Raw genomic sequence first — 19,249 nt, 5'->3', positions numbered from 1 at the left:
GTTTTGTTTATTACTTGGGAGTTATTATTTCTGAATGTTCATAACTACAAGTCACATAACTGTAATACATTAGTGTGGTTGATTAATGTGTGCCTGATTAAAAACTTCATACAAAAAAGGTCATTTTTTTCTCCCTAAAGACTTACTAAATACACATAAACACACATGTGCGTGCTCACACATGTATGTATACACACCACTCACTTCACTCACCTACTCACTTCTCACTCACATATGGCTTTTCAGGTATGGCTTGGCCATGATGGTGTGAACATTGTCTAGTGGTCAGTGTTGACCACAGGCAGGCAGGAAGTTACTGTTTCAGAACAGAGCTGGTAATTAAGGGAATAGCCATCCATCAATAAGAGGCCATTACAGAAGGACATGAGATTTCCAGGCCAATGATGCTACTTTTGCACTGTGTACTTGCACCTTGCTATCACATCTGTGCTCAGATCCATACAACTCCTCACTGTATCACAACATCATTTGGGCCCGCCCTACAGTCCCATTTCTTGGTGCATAAAATTACATGAAGAGTTATGATTTTCACCTCTACACCTGCATTAAGACTTTCTAAATGAAACACTGCTTTTACTTCTGAAGATGGAAGGCTAAAGACAGAACATATGCTTATACTTTAGTGACAGATATTTGAAGGTTTTATTATATTTTTATTGTAAAGATACTGTGCAGAGGGTTACAGTTACATGAGTAAGATAATGAGTACATTTCCTCTTGAGCATTGTTACCCCCTCCTTTGTTTATCCCCAGCCGTCCCTTCCCTCCCCACATCTCCAACTCCTCCCTTCCCCCACCCTGAAGTTGTAAAGATCCCTTTTAACATAGTGTTTTGTACATCTCATTGTTACAATGGGCCAGCCTGTATCCGTTTTAGCATTTTGTTATTTCCCTTCCCCTCCCCAAATTAGAAAAATGCATATGCAAGATGCAGGGTACCAGAATCAAATACCCAGTGAAAACGGGGTTATACCATGGGGAAAGAACATATGAAAGAAACAAAAGAAATCACATAGTACATTATAAGTGCATTAAAAACAACAGCAACAAAGATAAAACCTTTTGTGTCTCTATCTTAGGGTTCATTTCCCTTAGCACCATCTTATATGGTCATATATGCATGACTTGACCTTTTCTATTTGTCCGGATAGATTATCCTAGATATATACTAGTTGCAAATAAGGGAAACCATGGCACCTATGTTTCTTTGGGTCTGGCTTACTTCACTAAGTGTAATTTTTTCCAAGTCTTTCCATTTCCTAACAAATGGAGTGGTATCTTTCTTCCTGATGGAGTCATAGAATTCCATTTATTTATATTTATATTTACACACACACACACACACACACCACATTTTCTTGACCCATTCATCTACTGAGGGTCATCTGGGTTGGTTCTATATCTTAGCTATGGAGAATAATGCTGCAATAAACATAGTTGGCTGGTAGCTTTAGTATGGCCTTGTTTGTGATTGTTTGGGTAAATGCCCCAAAGTGGGATTGCTGGGTCATAGGGGAGCTCTATTTGTAGTCTTTTGAGGAACCTCCATACTGCTTTCCAATGTGGTTGAACAAGTTTACACTCCCACCAACAATATAGTTGTAGAAAACTAAAGCTGCATCCTTAAATATCACCCTGTACCAGAATCAACTCCAAATGAATCAAAGACTTGGAAGTCAAAGCAGACACCCTGAAAACATTACAGGAAGGAATAGGAGAAACTCTAGGGCTCCTTGGCACAGGCCAAAATTTTCTTAATAAAGACCCAGAAACACAACAAATCAAAGAAAGGTTGGACAAATGGGATTGCATGAAACTGCAGAGCTTCTGCATGGCAAAGGACATAGCTAACAAAATCAATAGAAAGCCCACAGATTGGGAGAAGATCTTTACTAGCCATACAACGGACAAGGGTCTCATATCTAAAATATACTTAGAACTCAAAAAACTAAATCCCTCAACAACAAATCTTCAAAGAAACAACTGCCTGATAAATAAGTGGGGTGAAGACAGAGAAACTTCTCTGAAGAGGAAATAAGAATGATCAGTAGAAACATGAAGAAATGCTCAACTTCTCTAGCCATAAAAGAAATGCAAATCAAAACAACACGGAGATGCCACCTCACTCCAGTTAGAATGGCTATAATCAAGAAATCTAATAACAACAGATGCTGGAGGGAATGTGGCCAAAAGGGCACCCTACTGCATTGTTGGTGGGAGTGTAAACTTGTTCAGCCACTCTGAAGGTGGAACCCACCTTTAAGTGGGATACGGCAGAATTTAGTCTTTCAATAATCTTACATTTTGGAGTGTCCATTCCCTTATATAAATGAGCACAAGATTGTAACTCATCTGTCTATACCTTGTCAACAAAAATTTTCTGCCATCTTTGTTCCTTTCGAGTGTTATGCAGTGGTCATATGTATATATAAACTTTTGAAATTTTGTTTTTAAAAATTGCAGTGGTCCCTTGATATCACCTTTACAATTAAATTAAAAATATTTCAGTGCAGCTTTTGTTCTTCCTTTTTAGGATATCTTAAACACCATCATAAGGCACTGTCCGACTCGCTTTTTCTCCCTGGGTTTGCCCGGCTTCTCAATGCTGGTGGGGGACTTCATCACGGCTGCTGCTAGGGTCCTCAGTACAGACATGTTGGCGGTGAGTATGACAATGCTCACACCCCGGCTCCCAGGAGGCTTCACAATCGCTAACAAGGTTCAGATTTCTCCACTCTTAACAGGTGTTGACTCATTAGTGCAACGTGAGACTGGGCTCTCAGGGTAGATACCCTGGCAGCTGATGTGTGAAATTGTAGGATAAGATGACACACTAGTACTGGAAAGGCGTTTCATCAAAAGGCCAAAGTGTGAGAAATCATATCCCCACTAATATTGTAGCACATTTACACAGAAGCAGGACTTGTCTCATAGAATCTTATTAATATTTTTCAGTAAATGCTAATTCAGGTATAAATGAGGAAAGAGAATTTTAAGTGTACATTAGCAATAAAGGGTGTTTTTTTAATGTTTAGGTTTTGGTTATTGTAAGTCTTTAAAAAAATTTTTAAATGTAATACTGGAATCAAACCCAGGATCTCACATCTGTTAAACTTGTGCTAGCCATATTAAATCCTCATCCCTGAAAATATTTTCTTAAAATATTAAAACGCCAAAATGTTCATCATAAATGAATATGTATTTTCTTATTAATGTTCCAGAAAACTATATAAGAATTATCATACTAAAAATTTATAAGCATACAGATTAAATGAGCATCAATGGCTATTAAAAGAATTTATTTTTAGTCTCTACACTTACTCTTCACTATTTAGACAATATCTTAATGCCTTGTGAGCGAATACTCATTTAAATCTAAATGGTCTTTCTCCTATGTATTCTGTAAAAATGATTATCTACATAGTCATTTTCTTCCTTTCAAGTTGTATAAATAAAATGAGCTTTACTATTTGACAAGGATTATATTGAAGTTAATATGAGCAGCTAGTACCCAAAATTTTGTTTGATGTGTACTTACTATTTTACTGTGTGTGCCTCTGTGTGTGTCTGTATGTTTCTGTCTGTCTGTCTGTCTGTGTCTGTGTGTGTATATGATATCAAACTCTAGGCCTTAAGTTTGGAATTTTTAAAAAATTGTATTTTTTTGGTTTGGAGAGGGAGGTTTAGGTATTTAGGAGCTTGGGGGCAGGGGATTGTGCCAATACTGAAGTCTGGGCACTGAGCCTTAGCTTTTTGCTCAAGACTGCACTCAACCACTCAAATCATAACTTAACTTCTAGCTTTTTGCTGGTTAATTAGAGATTAGAGTCTCAGATTTACCTATCTGGGTTAGATTTTAACCATGATCTTCAGATGTCAGCCTCTTGGATAGCTAGTATTACAAGTGTGAGTCACCAGTACCTGCAGAAATAAATTTTAAAAAATATTTTGAATATCTTGTCATTTGTGCTAGGTAATAATGACATAATGTATAAACTTATGAAGGGTGAATAAGTTCTAGAGGTCTGATTTATAGCGTGGTGATTATATATTGTAAATTTAAAATTCGCCAAGAGGAAAGACCACCACACAATGATGTAAACTTGTTCAACCACTCTGGAAAGCAGTGTGGAGGTTCCTCAAAAAAAATTAAACATAGAACTACCCTATGATCCAGCAATTCCACTCCTGGGCATTTACCCAAACAATTACAAGTTAGGATACAGTAAAGCCATAAGCACAACCATGTTTGTTTGGGGTTTTTTTGTAAAGATGCTGTACAGAAGGGTTACAGTTACATGAGTAAGGCAAACATGTTTAATGCAGCACTAGTCACCATAGCCAAGGTATGGAAACAGCCTAGATGCCCCTCCATGGACAAATGGATCAAGAAAATATGGTACATATATAAATGGAGTTTTAATAATCTGTTAGAAAGAATGATATTGTACAATGTTAAGTGAAGTAATTCAGGCGCAGAGAGATAAAGGATGCATGTTGTCCTTTATATGTGGAAGCTGGATTTAGCTTATAAAAATACAAGTAAATATGTTGAGCGATATGCAAGTATATACAAATATATAAACCAAAATACAGTATATTCAAGGGTAGATTCAAATAGTATGGTTCCTTAGAAAGGCAAAACTAAAGTTCAGCAAAATAAAGCACCAGGAAGTGGGTACACAAAAGAGGCAGGGTGAGGGTCAAGGGAAAAGGGATGGACAAATGAATAGGAGAAAAGTGGGGAGAATATGGTCAAGAATCCAGTGTATACCCTACCAAATTAAGAAGTGTGAGAGAAAGGATAGCAGGAGGTATGGATGAGAATGTTGAAAGAGGTGACATTGACCAAGATGTATGTATTCATAAACTGTTTTGTTGAATGACGATTCCTTTACACACCTGCTTAAACACAATAAAAAACTATATATTGATTTTTGTTTTGTATACGTCAGTAAAGCTGGAGGAAAAAGAAGCAACAAAGAGTACATAAAGTAACCTTCCAAAATCTTTTCAAAAATGGGTAAAGAATGAATGAGAATGTGAACCTAAGAGTTGCATAAAGGAACGGTGATTATTTTAATTACGCTCTTGTTTAAATTTGAGGTTTAAAACTGTAGAAAATTAGTGAGAGGTAGTTGGGTGGAACATACCAGCTCAGTCAGAAATTTCAGATAACATGAGCTAATTTGAAGTGTGAGGTACCTGTGTGATACAGGTCTGCCCCACTAATGCAAGAGAGAGAAGAGGCATGCACAAGTCACACACACACACATGCACACACACATACACACACAGCATTATTTATAATGGCTCCAAACAAACTATAATGTGTGCATAATATGGAATATAATGGAATATTACTACATAATATGGAAAATTATGTACAATAACAGCAACAAGGATATGTTACATAACAGTGCTAAGTGAAAGAAGTCAGACACAAAACACATACTGAATTTCATTTGTATAAAATTCAAAAGCCAGACAGAATTAATCTGTGGTGTTCCAAGGCAGAATAGGAGTTTCTTTGGGGAGTAAAGGGGAGGATACTGTGGGAGGGGAAGAAATGATTTATGTGGGTCGGTGATGTGGGCTGGTGATGTTCTTCCTATTGTTTGTCTCCTCAGCTCCAGGGTTGTAACCTCTGTCACTACTCCTTCTCTCTGCACATTCCCAGGAGGTGACAAGCATCCAGTACACCCAAACAGAAAAGGATCCCATATTGTCATCCCAGACTTTTCTGTCATAAAGACAAGCATTTTAAATAGTCCTTCAGAATATTTTGACCTAGATTCATACCGAAATAACTGGGAAAATATACTTCCTCATTTCGAAATCATAGTAGGAGATTAACATTTATCTATGTAACCAAATGTTTCTGTAGTTGCTTTTCCCCTAGAGTCCTTGCTTATTCTTCTTGAGCATTAATTCCTTGTGATCTTCCTAGAACACACTTTGGGGACCCCCGCTTCCAACCCTCTTATTCACAAGTCTATGGAAACATGCCTGTAGATATCACATAGGCACATCAAATCCCCACACATATCAGCAGACCACAGCTTATTTCAAAACATCTTCTTTCTTCTCCCTGCTAAGTGTCACCACATAGCCTGTCACCTTAACCCTAAGTATATAAATTACTTTATATGCTTTTTTATAACCCCACACCAAATCACCTATCAAGCCATAGAGACTATAGTCTTCACCTTTCTTGCTCCCCTCACCATTGCTCTTTCACTGACAGCCATCATTATATTTTTTCCTGAGGCCAATTGCAGAGATCCATAAGAGTTCTGATTGAAATTTCACTCCTGAAATCTCCCTTTATGTCCTTTATTGTACTGAGCTTCTCAAAAATATAGTAGCTACATTCCACTTGTGGTGAAGACTGCCAAACTCTCTGATCTTATGAGGGATACATTTAACATGTCAGGAATGATGTGTGTAAAGAAAGAGCTTGAAGCAGAGATGCTCAGGATCATCAAGGTGAAATGGCACAATGTCTTGAATTGGCTTTAAATTATTGAAGTGGAAAAGTTTTAGCGTTTTCTTTGTGGGAGGCTTGGGCTTGAACTCATAGCCTGGGCAATGTCTCTAAGCTCTTTTGCTCAAAGATAGCGCTCTTATCACTTAAACCACAGATCCATTTCTGGCCTTTTGGTGGTTAATTGGAGATCAGAGTTAATGGAGATCCGACTTTTCCTGCCTAGGCTGCCTTTGAACTACAGTCCTCAAATCTCAGCTGTCTGAATAGCTAAGATTACAAGTATCAGCTACCAGCACCCAGATGAAAAATTTGTATGAAAAAATTGAGAGGATAAATAAGGCAACAGTGGTAAAATCTTGAATCTAGATGTTGAATATAGTTGGATATTCTATTCTCTCTGTTTCAAGGTTTTCTTTTCTTTCTTTCTTTTTTTTTTTTTTTTTTTTTGTTGGTCGTGGGGCTTGAACTCTGGGCTTGGGTGCTGTCCCTTAGCTCTTCAGCTCAAGGTGAGCGCTCTACCACTTGAGCCACAGCACCACTTCCTCAAGGTTTTCTTAACATAAAAATTTTCTTAAAGGAAAAGGTATGTAGTTTAGTGGTAGAATGCATGCTTAGCATGCAAAGCCCTGTTGTTATTGATATTCAGCATCTTAATTAATTAATTGAACAGAGGGAAGGAGAGAGAGAGAAAAAAGTAAAAATAGCAGTAAGCGGTCAGAGTGGTAGAAGCAGGGCACTTCCACACAGAATTGCAGAACTCTGTTTGGTAGGGCTTGCTGCACTTTAGATGCATTGTTTGTGTTGCTGGGGATTGAGTTTCTGACTCCCACATGCTAGACAAGCACTCTACCACTCAGTAAATAACTCAGGGTGGCTTCAAACTCTCAGTCCCCCTGCCTGAGCAACTTAAGTGCTGAGATGATAGGTATATGCCATCACACCTAGTCCTAAGATGCCTTTTGACTCTGAATACTAATGAAGAATGAGTCAGGTTCACAAATATGGAGGTCAGGAGAAGGCTAGAATAGAGAGTTGTGTGGAGAATTGACAGCAGGCAGGAGGCCTTTTATAGTACACAGATGTACATACCCCTTGGGAGTGAGTAAGAATCTCAGAAGGAATAAGACAAAGAATTGGGATCAATATCCCAGATTTAAGTCCTGGGGAAATGGGAAGTTCCAGTAAAGGATACTGTTAAGTCACCCTTGGGAATTGAGAAAGGTATCCCAGAAGCCACAGGATTGAAGTGTGCTTAGGTGGGAAGGGGTTGTCCCCTGAATTAGTGCTTCAGAGAGCGCAAATAAGATTAGACTGAATGCTGACCACTGGGTTCTCAATGGCAAATGTATTTACTGTTTCTGACTTTGACAGATCTTAGGGTTTTGATATAGTAGTTTTAAATCTTCATAATTAAAAAAAATACATTAGAGATATAGTGACTTAATCTCTGATGTCATGGCTCTATTCCAAGCTGTCATCACTCTAGACTATACTACTGTGAGTTCTAGACACTCTTCTCTTCTTGCTGGCATTCATTTATACTTTCCTGCGTGGGCCATTAAACACTGGTGAGCTCTGTGCCATTTGTCTGTGTTCTCTTCCCAGACAGCTCTATGCTTTGCTCAGTTCCCTCCAGTCATAGCTTCCAGTGCTTGCATGCACACTTGCGTACTCTCTAGACGCTATATTCACGAAGCCTCTTAAAGTTCCATGGGTGCCTTAGATCCTTCTGCCTTTGCCATTCCTGCTGCTTTCAATGTATATTTTGCCCACTCAGCTCACTCCTTCACTCATGCTAGCCCTTTTGACTCATAACTCATATGGGTAGCTTTTAGAAGAAGTTTTAATATCTCCTGACCATCACAAGCAGATCTATTCATTCTATAAATACGTTTCTGCTCTATGTTTTTATTTACCTGTGTCTTTATAAGAACCAGTCTAAGTCAAAAAGAAGTAATTGTATTTCCAGTGCATTGTTTCCATAGCACATGCCTCACTGAATTGTGTACAACTCTTAACTTACCTCTCCTCCCTGACCCGACATGCCATACTCCCTTCTTTTTGAGAGAAGGAAGTTTTATTTCATACCCATGTGCCTACCAACGTAAGCCTTGTGAAAGCCTGAAGTTAGATAGCCTTAAAATTTTGAAAAGCTATCAGTTTTGTTATGGAATATGGGAATGATAATACTGTCTACTTCATTGGATTGTTGGAGTGATTCTATAAGAATATGCTTATTAGAGAACTTAGAACAGTGTTTGCACAGAATGAGGACTCCTGAAGTGTTATTTCCCATGGTTATTATTAGAAAATAGTAGATAAGAGGGTCATCTGGTTAGATGGTAAGATGGACAGATGGTTGAGTGGCTGGATCACATACCTTTGTAATCCTATCTCTATCCATCCTTGGATAATTATAGCTGCCAGTCAGTGTTTTCTGAATCAAAATATAATGAAATACTTCTTTTAACATATGCCAAATTTCATTTATGGACAAATAAATGATTAGTATCTCACTAGATTTAGTGATATAGTAGTAGCTCACTATACATAATTTTGCTAAGTAGTTCTTGGTGAAACAGGATATTTCCTAGGTGTCCTTCTCTCTCTACCTTCTCATAGTTGCCTCCAACCCCCCTCTTTTCCTTACAAATATTCCTTAACTGTTCTTCAGAACAAACATAATATTAAGTTGATTTCATTTACTCCTCTGTGCCCAGAGCATTAAAACAATGTGAAGCAGTTACAACTGATTCATTTGCCTTTCTAGTTCTGAATGAATCTGCTGACGTTTGTACAACACTTGTTTGTGCCAAATGTAGTGATTATTTTCTATACTTTGGAAGCTTGCTTTTTCATTTAGGCAAAACTCACTTGCCTAAATACTCACTAGGAAAACAGACAGGCATAGCTTAGTAATTCTTACCCAGAATAAAATAATGATAAAGATTATGTCTCACAACCATGTTATTGTTGTTTTCCATGTTCTTCTTGTGTTCAGGCACCTCGTTCTGAAGCACTTACCATCCTTGGTTCTCTGGTCTGCTTTCCAAATACCTATCAGGAGATTCCTTTACTTCGATCAGTGCCAGAAGTAAATGAGGTCGTTTCAGGAACTGAAGATGTCAAGGTACATACCACATTTGACTAAATCTCAGGTGCAGAATTTTATAGTTCTAGCTATATGAGGATAGCTACCAAATTATGCCTTGATCTACTTAACCCTGAAATTTGGCCTTTTAAATGTTTCAGTAGTTATTTTCAGAAGTCTGTTTCAGGGGTTATAAACATAGCACACACATCATATTATAATTAGATCTGATAGTTCTTTTCCTCCAGTGTTTTTTGTCAGATCTATTTATCATTCCTAGGAATGAATTAGCCTTTGTAATAATTTTATTTCTTAACTATGCAGCATTAGTGTATCAAATTAATTTATATCAGATTGTTGGTAAGTTAAGTATTCAATTTGTTGTTGGCCTGAGTAAATATTAGTAATAATTTGGAAGCCAAAATTTTTTCTTGGCAAATAAGAGTAAGCATGTGCTTTTTCCTCAGTCCACTTTTGAGGCAAACAAAAATATATCAGTCCAGCATATCACTCAATCCATAATACATGATTATATCAATCCATAATACATGATCATATTGTATAATGGAATGAACAAATTATAATCCAATCAAAGTAAAAGAAAATGAAGATTTTTCTATCTAGAAGTCAGTTGCTTTGTGAATTTGTCATTGGATACCCTACAACAGTGTACCTTAGTCTGGCTTAATTGTTCTGAGATTCCCCAACAGAGATGAACCCATAGTTTCTCCTTCCCCCAGGTTCTCCAGCTCTTCCCTGGCTCTTCATTGCTCCCCAGTGTTTGGAACATGATCAGCATGTGTGAGAAACCAACTATGACACAAAGTTTTTATTTTATTTTATTTTGTCTTTTTAGCATTACCTCATAAATATTTTACTGAAGAATGCTACCGAAGAACCAAATGAATGTGCAAGGTAAACTGTTTAAGAATTTTAAGATGTGTTTTTTTTATGTAAACAGTTACTACTCAAAAAATTTCTTCTCACTAATCTTATAATAAATGTATAGTAAGAATTAAATGAGAAAGTTGGTATGCTTGATTACTTAAAAGTAACTAAGTGAAAATGATTAGATATAGATAAGATATAGATACATTTTACATGTCATACCATCTTTTGAATAAGAAAAAACAAGATTACAAATAAGTAGATGTATCCCAATTCTTCCAGTAAGAAGGAAAATGGAAGAATAAACAATTCACAAAAGTGACATATATTTGTATGTATGTATGTATGATGATGATGATGATGATGATGATGATGATGATGATGATGAGGACGATGGGGTGTGTGTGTGTGTGTGTGTGTGTGTACCAGTCCTAGAGCTTGAACTTGGGATCTTGGTACTATCTCTGTGCTTTTTTTTTGCTCAGTGCTCTTAACACTTGAGGCACAGCTCCACTTTTGGCTTTTTGGTGATTAATTGGATCTAAGAGTTTTATGGACTTTCCTACCCAGGCTGGCTTCAAACCATGACCCTCAGATCTAAGCTTCCTGAGTAGCTAGGATTACAGGCATGACCAGCTGGCATCCAGGGCAATGGTTTTTAATTAGTGATGATTTTTGTGCCCAAGGAGATATTTGTTCATGTCAAAAAACATTTGGATGAGTCAAGGATTGTCAGCAGTCTGTGACTAAGATAGAAGGTTTTCTAGGCTACCTGTATGATGAAAAGTTCTTACCTCTTCTCTTGCAGTAAAAGCTAAAGCTGATGGAGATGAGCGTCTGTCTTTTATCCTCAGCTTCCAGGTCTATAAAGTCACCAGCATGCAATCAGCCTCTTACTGCCTTTTAGGAACTAGCCAAAATAACACTCATTACCCCTCAATGTCTTGTGGACTCTGATGATTTCAGTGTTCTTCAATTACCATATCTCAACTAACTTCTTCAGTAATCTTCAGACTATGGCTTCAAACACATTCCTTAGTCTGCTGTTGCTAGTACCTATATGTTCATTATCAATTTACTTTTATTAAGCTAAATTTATACCTCGAGAAAAACTCAGTTTGAATAACATAGTACTGAATCTAGTTTGGCTAATATCATTTTGTCTTTCTCTACCCATTTCTCCTGATAAATTAAAATTTTGTAGGAATTTGTCCATTTCATATAAGTTTTAAAATATGCTATCATATTAAGTTGTCCCTATTATTCTTCTGTCTCTTTCATTTCTATAGTTATATGTACTTTTTAGTCTATGAAACTTTTAGTACATTCTGATTTTTTTAATATTATCACTAAAAGTCTCAACTCTATTAGTTTTCCGCATTTACCACATTCAAACTATGAACACATCTTGGCAAACTACCCTCTGCTTCCACTAATAACTTTTTCTTCAATGTAGAAGCAAGATTTCACTAGGGTTCAAATAGAATCAAAATGTATGCATGATATGATATTATCTTTGAAGAATGTGTGTGTTAGCACAATGTTTAAAAGAAACAACTGAGATTTATTTTGGAAGTTGCATCCAAATATACTTTAAAATAAAATGTAGGGTTTGTCTTATGTATGTAATAGGTATTTGTACATATTATTGTAAAGCAAGTACAGAGTCAATATTCAATGTGTCATGTTCATGATTTCTCCTCAAAAATATCTTAAAACAATAAAATGTAAAAACAAATTAGATTTAGCAAAAGCAAGTCATAAGTGGGTTGTAACAATTATCAGAAAATGTCACTTATTTCAAGAAATAGTTAAGTGCTAATCATTATCCATATTCATTTGTCCTGAAAACTAGCCTGTTGAGCATTTCTCCTCTTTTCTTTCAAGAATGAATCCTGTTGATGAATCTGCAATTTTTGCTACTTTGAGTTAGCACATTACATTTATTAATGGGAGTTTTCTTCCTTCTGTTTCTTTTTAAAAAGATGCATCGCCATTTGTTCCCTCGGGGTTTGGATTTGTGAAGAGCTTGTACAGTGTACCAACCATCCTCAGGTGAAAGAGGCCATCAATGTGATAGGTGTAACTTTGAAGGTATTACCATTTCATAATGCTAATGTGACATTAAGATACCTCTGGCATTTAACTAGTTTTATTTTGAATCAGCTCCATCTTTGTTGCTCCTCACATTACAAAGAGGTAGTGATTCAAAATTTCTTTTCTGCCAGCCATGGTTAATGTGCTATAAGACCACTAATGGTTGCTTCCTAATTGGCAGATGCAATCAGGCCATTGACTTGAGTATTACTGGACCAATCCTAGTAGCCGTATAGCATTCTTCTGGTGGTTGGGCAGCTCATATACAAAGGAGAAAGTCTTCTATCTGTCAATAAGGGTGACAAGAAAGTGATATTTCAAGTCCTGGTCTCTTCAGTAGAACTGGGAATAGTCCTTACAATTTCCATGTAGGAGTCCTGAGAGTTCAGCAGCCTGCTAAACCTTAGACATTTTAGTACAGCTTTCTTTATTTGCTTTGTTATTGAGGTCGGCTTCCATATTTTATTGTACAATCATATAAGGCAAATCTTTATGATAGCTTTGCAAGGTAGATATTAGGAAATGAAGGCCTGGAGAAATTAGGTTACAAGTTTAAGGCCATTCAGATACCAGTGGCAGAACCAGCACTAAAGACAGATCTGTGTGATATTAAAGACATAAATGAACTTTCAATTATATACTTAGGCTGTTTTCCACAACCAGAACTCATCTCCTGTCCTTTCCTGCTCCTGTTTAGAAATGGTGATAATAACTAGCCTTGTCCTTTTTGTACTTCCAGAACAGATGAGTGCCTCATGTGGAGTAGGCATTATGCTAAGGGATTTGGGGAAATTCTCAATAATAAGAAAAGTGTCTTCATTTTACTAGTTGGAGAACGAAGGTCCAGGACATTAAGGAGCTTGTTCAGGCCTATAGAATCCCCCAAATGAACCAAAGTTCAAATCCTGAACCACCTGTCTTACATCAATGTTCAGACTGTTGTTGCCTGCCTTTCCTTGCTGCCTGCCACATGTCACTGTACTAGTAACAGCAATTACAGCTGTGTGGAGACAATCACCATTAGGACAGTGTCAGCTCCTCTTCCACTCTTTAGGTACTATGTATTTAAGACCACAGAATAATCAGCCAGTGGTTTTCCACCCCTTAGCTTGGTGTGGAGCTCTCTTTATCTGGCCCTTGTCTGACTAAACTTAATGCCTCTTGTTCCCTAAGCATATACTCCAGTCACCCCTATCACCTCATCCTTGCCCTTCCCTGCTTCACAATACTTGGGCAGGGTGGAAGGTACTGTTTATACCTTGAAGTTGGAAAAATGCCTACTGCTGATTCCTTGATGAGGAATGTTAAAATTAAAATTATTCAACCATGATACTACAGGAGAGTGTTCCCTTCAGCCTGAGCAGGGTCTGACCCTGACCTTTTCCATGATGTTTAATACTTAGAACCACACTAGGAGGTGAACTGTCACTGCCACCTGCACTTCACAGAGGAGGAAAGTACACTGTCTGGGAGCCTGTGGAGCTTGTCAGGTCAAACCCGGGAGACTCTCGCCACATATCTGGGGTTTTACGTAACTGAAGTATGCACTATACTTACTCTCCAGCTACGAGGAATATTCACATATAACTTTTAAAGTGAAACATGTTGGATATAACTTGAAAAACAATACAGATCTCAATTTATTTTTAAATAATTTTTTTCAATTGTAAGATCTGCCTTTCAACTTTCAATTTTTCTTAAAACTAGACATGCATACTTAAAAGAAGGTAGTTCCCTTTTATATCTTATTTGAAAAGACTGTTAATAACTCAGTGGCATGTTACAAATTATCTATGTGTGCATATATGTATATGTGTGTATGTATGTGTGTATTTGTAGTTTTCTATATAGCTAGAACAAAAGTAGAAACTGGTAACAGCAGAGGACTAAAGTAAAGAAGACTGGAGTTATATGGTAGATATATTTTGTTCTTTTTTTTTTTTTTGGTGCTAGTTTTGGGTTTGAACTCAGGGCCTGGGCACTGTCCCTGAGCTCTTTTGCTCAAGGATAGTGCCCTACCACTTAAGCCACAGCTCCACTTCCAGCTTTTTGGTAGTTAATTGGAGATAAGAGTCCCATGGACTTTCCTGCTCAGATTCCTGAGTAGCTAGGATTACAGGAACTGGTATGGGATGAGCCATCACTGCCCCACTCGATTGTCGTCTTTTAGTTCTTTTCTTCTTTAAGTTCTTAAATCTCCACTATATTTCTGTAATTCTGAGGAAAAACAAAATATCAGAAAAACATGGTAACACTGTTGAGTCTTTATTCTGTCAGGCACTGTCCAGCACAGTGTGTGGCCTGCCCCACAGAACTCCCCTGCTGGATGGGTACTGCTGTCATTTCCAGTTTAGAACTAAGACAAGGGAAAGTGAAGAGCAAGTAGTAGCCCCAGATTGAAGTGCTAAGCAAAGGGTCAGGAAATTAGACGGCCAAGATATAGCCACGTAGATCTCCACTTTTATTAATAGTGAACAATGCATTAAGTGACATATGGATTGTTGAGGCCATCTCTCTCTGATTCTGAGTTTTCTGTGCCAGTTGGGTTATTTTTACTAAAGGCCATAGCACATAAACCTAAGAACTGAGGAACAGAAGGGAGGAAGTGCCACAAGAACTCAAGGAAGAGCAGACACTTCGGGAAGAGAAGAGGGCTAGGAAGGATAGAAATGAAGAAGAGCAGGCCATATTTGGAGCCTGGCCCCAGCCAGCTCTTATCTGGTCCACAGAGAGCAGGAGCCCTAAAAGGATTCTGATACCATCTTGCTTGTTACCATGCCCTTTAAAAATACTCCATGAAGGCGCTCCATTGGTGTCCATGGATATGGAAAGACACCTCCAGCCATGTCTGCAGTACTTTTCCCAAGGTATATTAATGAAGCCTCACCTCTTACCACAAGCAAGAAGCACTGAGAGAGATCACTGAGTGAAATCAGTCCATCTGGGTTATTGCACAAAGAATTCCATTTATCCAGTTTCTATTTAATGAGGAGTACATGGGCCACAAGTGTGTGGTGGTTCTGTGCCACCAATATTTTCATGAAGTCATGGCCATCCCACCTTTGTGGATGGGGACCAGTGCCATAGCATGACATATTGCTCAGGCTCAGGTAACCTACCCAGCCTTGCCTTCCTGAATCAGCCACCCTCAGCCTTATCTGAGGTTCCTTTTACTCCATTTCTCCAAGTAAAAGTGACTTTTCTTCTTATCCCACCAATGTTTCCAGGCTTTAATGTTTTTTTTGTTTGTTTTTGTTGTTCTCTCCTCCAACTCCCTTCTCTTATTTCCCCTACCACAAGTCTATCCATCACCTCACTCACTGAGTTTGTGGTCACTGAGCCTCCTGACTGGGGTTGCCAGCCCTCGGCTGACCAACATAGCCCACCAGCTAGTGTACTTCATAGGACTCTCTGCTGCCCAGTGACACTACCAGTTCCTGGAAAATAGGAACTATTTGTACATTTTGTGCCTTTAATTCTGTGCTTACATTGTCAGTTTTCCATGGCTATGTGCCTACATGTGTGAATGAATGATTTATTTCATCCCTGCCATCCTCCACCTCTCTGTCTGTGTGTCAGTACTATCACACTGCTCACAGTCCTGTCTTACGTGTCAGTTATCACACTGCTCACAGTCCTCCCTAACCTTTTTTTTTTGGTCATGGGGCTTGAACTCTGGGCCTGGACACTGTCCCTCAGCTCTTTAGCTCAAGGCTAGTGCTCTACTACTTGAGCCATAGTGCCACTTCTAGTTTTCTGAGTGGTTTATTGGAGATAACAGTCTCATGGCCTTTCCTGCCCGGGCTGGCTTTGAACCTCGATCCTCAGATCTCAGCTTCCTGAGTAGCTAGGATTACAAGCGTGAGCCACTGGTGCCTGGCATCCTCCCTAAGCCTTTGCTGCCTTAGTGTGTGTGCTCTCCCTCCTGCATGGAGGGGACCTGGCACTCCATCTATATTCTTTGAGACACAGCTTAGCTGTTGTGCCCTCTTGCTGCCTTCTCTTTGCCTTTTCTACCTATTCCTTCTCTCAGCCCAACACCTTTTTGCCTTTTCTGCCATAGCTCTCATTATTGTCCTTTGTCTATTTCCAGTTTCGTGAATTAAGAGCCTTGCCAAGTGCCTACTCCTTTTCTCCTCTCCCTCAATGTTTCATCTTCCCCTTAAGCACACCAGGAACATCCTGATGAGACCATGTGAGATATTTTGGATATGACAGTGATGCAGGAGAATAGCAAACAAGTCCAACTACCCTGTCCAACAAGTCCAGCAGTCCTAGACTGTGAAGGAAATATAGCAGGAGAACAGGATGAAGCTGTAAAGCTGGAAGCAGTAGACTACCACAGCTTTGGATGAGGGTAGTGAACTCATTGGACAGTGATATTTTGTGCCCCATAAGGTAGAAACAGTCCAGGGCATTTGAGTGATAGAAAGTGCCTGTAGGATCTGGGTGCCTGTGGCTCAGACCTAGCTATTCAGGAGACTGAGATCTGAGGATCGTGGTTCAAAGACAGCCCAAGAAAGTCCATGAGACTCTTATCTCAAATTAACCACCAGAAAACCAGTTGTGGAGCTGTGGCTCAAAGTGGTAGAGCACTAGCCTTGAGTGGAAAAAAAGCTCAAGGACAGTACCTAGATCCTGAATTCAAGCCCCATTTCTGACAAAAAAAGATAAAGAAAGGAGAGAAGAGAAAGAGAGAGAGGAGAGAGGAGAGAGAGAGCACAAAAAAAGAGAAGAAATGAGAAAAAAGAAAAGAAAGCACATGTCAGTAGGGTTCAGGTCTTCTGGAGTCTAGGTGGCTAGAGAAGGCTGTAAAGAAACCTCTGTACGCAACTGTTCTGTAGAATTAAAATTGATTACTTTTTCCTTAACTTCTTCATCTGTGCTTTTGTCACTGGAGTGCTAAACATTGACCTTTTTAGCATTGCTTATGTGGCATACTTGTCAATTGATGTCTGCTTCATGGACCTTGTAGTGAGAATTTTCTAGAGCAGTGATACAGAATTATTGACAAACCTTTGAGCAGCAGATAATGGGGTGTGGATAGCAGTGTAAAGTACCCAGCTTCTTGCTAAGGAGAGAAATATAGGATGTCCTAATCCCCTAGCATGTTCAAATATAAGTTTGTAAGAACAGCTCTTGTGGCATTCATCTCACAAGAATTAGAAGCATCCAGAAGATCTTAATGTGGACCCTGGAACACACATTTTGAGGCGTCCTCAGAATATTATAGTGAATGAGTTATATTCTGTTCTCAAATTTTACACATTTCCTAGTATGTTACATATGTGGGTTGTTTCATAGGTAGAAAGTCATTTGATCAATCTGTTTTTCCATGTGTAAAATGAAGATAGCCATCTACCTTACAGTGCTATCAATGAAAATTGATCAATGAGAATGAGTTCAATTCTTGTAAAAGGTTCAACACACAGGAGATACTCAGCAGTACACTCCATTTTAATTTGCTGTAGCCAAAAATATTATTTTTATGATCTGAGAAAGGAACTTGAAATTACAATTTAAATTTCTAATTTAAACAATGCTAAATTAAACAATGCTTCATGCAAAACAAATTACTATAATGTATGTGGGATTTGGAATACTTTTTTTCTTCTTAATAATACACCTTTTGTTATTTTACTTTGGGATTTTGCTTTCTTTTATAGTTTCCTAACAAAATTGTGGCTCAGATGGCTTGTGATGTTCTTCAGTTGCTTGTTTCCTACTGGGAAAAGCTGCAGATGTTTGAAACTGCTCTGCCTCGGAAGATGGCAGAAGTAAGTCTTTTCTTGTAATGCTAAAACACATGTGCATTTTCTTTTTAACTTATTTGATATCTACTTATTTATAAGCCCTCAAATAATGATTGGAGAACCAATTATTAAGTTGTAACATAAGTCCTATTTTAAGATGAAGTTGGCTGATTCTTCTCAGCTGCAAGCCTAGGCACCAAGTAAAGAAGCCAGCAGTATTCCAGAGCAGAAGCTGATACTTGGGGAATTTGAAAGACAGACACAACCTCTACAAAGAGATCTTTTGTAGATTAGGCTTTATTCATCGAGAGTAATTTGGATGGTGCCAACAAGAAATAGGCAGCTGGTTATGAGTGCCCTCTGTGCAGGCTAGAAGGGATGGCTGTTGTATAAAGGAAGAGTCCCTCCCAGACTAAAGCCCTGGAACATGCTTTCTGCTTTAGCATGATTACCCAGCTGTAATGAGATTATTACTGTAATAATCTCTATGGGGTAATTGGCAGCAGGGGGAAGCAGAAGGAACAGGAAGAATCACTTAACATAGCATCCTAGATAAAGGTTACCATCGAGGATGCCTTGCTCAGACCTGGGCAGGTACTCTCGCCTCAGGTGCCTGTGCTAAAGCACATCCAAATGTTATGTTTTATAGCTACACGTTTTTAAACAATGCCTGTTCTTTACACATCCAGTAGTGACTGAGGAAATTTGATTTGTCCCTGTAAGGGATTACAGGGAGAAAGAAGTGATGTTGATTTATTTCCTCTTAGTGCTAGACAAATTTCACTGGAGAGATCACTTTGTACTCTCAGAAACACATCAAAAGTAGTTTCTGACCTTAAGTGACCTAGCATGAAATAGTGCTTTATCCATAGGAATATCAGATCTAAAGTTGAGCTTTAGGAAAACTGT

General features: G+C 38.3%; 1 protein-coding gene across 2 annotated transcripts in view; it reads left to right on the top strand.

Moving 5' to 3' along the window:
• Ralgapa2 (Ral GTPase activating protein catalytic subunit alpha 2) overlaps positions 1–19,249 on the top strand; it is a 307,510-nt gene that overhangs the window by 161,764 nt on the left and 126,497 nt on the right. For both annotated transcript variants that reach the window (XM_042666417.1, XM_042666416.1), the window contains exons 24-28: positions 2,555–2,683; positions 9,513–9,641; positions 10,459–10,517; positions 12,476–12,584; positions 18,254–18,364. In XM_042666417.1, coding sequence (XP_042522351.1) covers positions 2,555–2,683; positions 9,513–9,641; positions 10,459–10,517; positions 12,476–12,584; positions 18,254–18,364 — 537 coding nt within the window. The remainder of the gene's footprint in view (positions 1–2,554; positions 2,684–9,512; positions 9,642–10,458; positions 10,518–12,475; positions 12,585–18,253; positions 18,365–19,249) is intronic.

The sequence above is a fragment of the Dipodomys spectabilis genome, unplaced genomic scaffold (genome assembly GCF_019054845.1).
Source record: "Dipodomys spectabilis isolate Male_0828 unplaced genomic scaffold, ASM1905484v1 ptg000365l, whole genome shotgun sequence".
Lineage (NCBI taxonomy): Eukaryota > Metazoa > Chordata > Mammalia > Rodentia > Heteromyidae > Dipodomys > Dipodomys spectabilis.
Note: the sequence above shows the minus strand (reverse complement) of the source record. Positions and strands in the feature narration are given on the sequence as shown.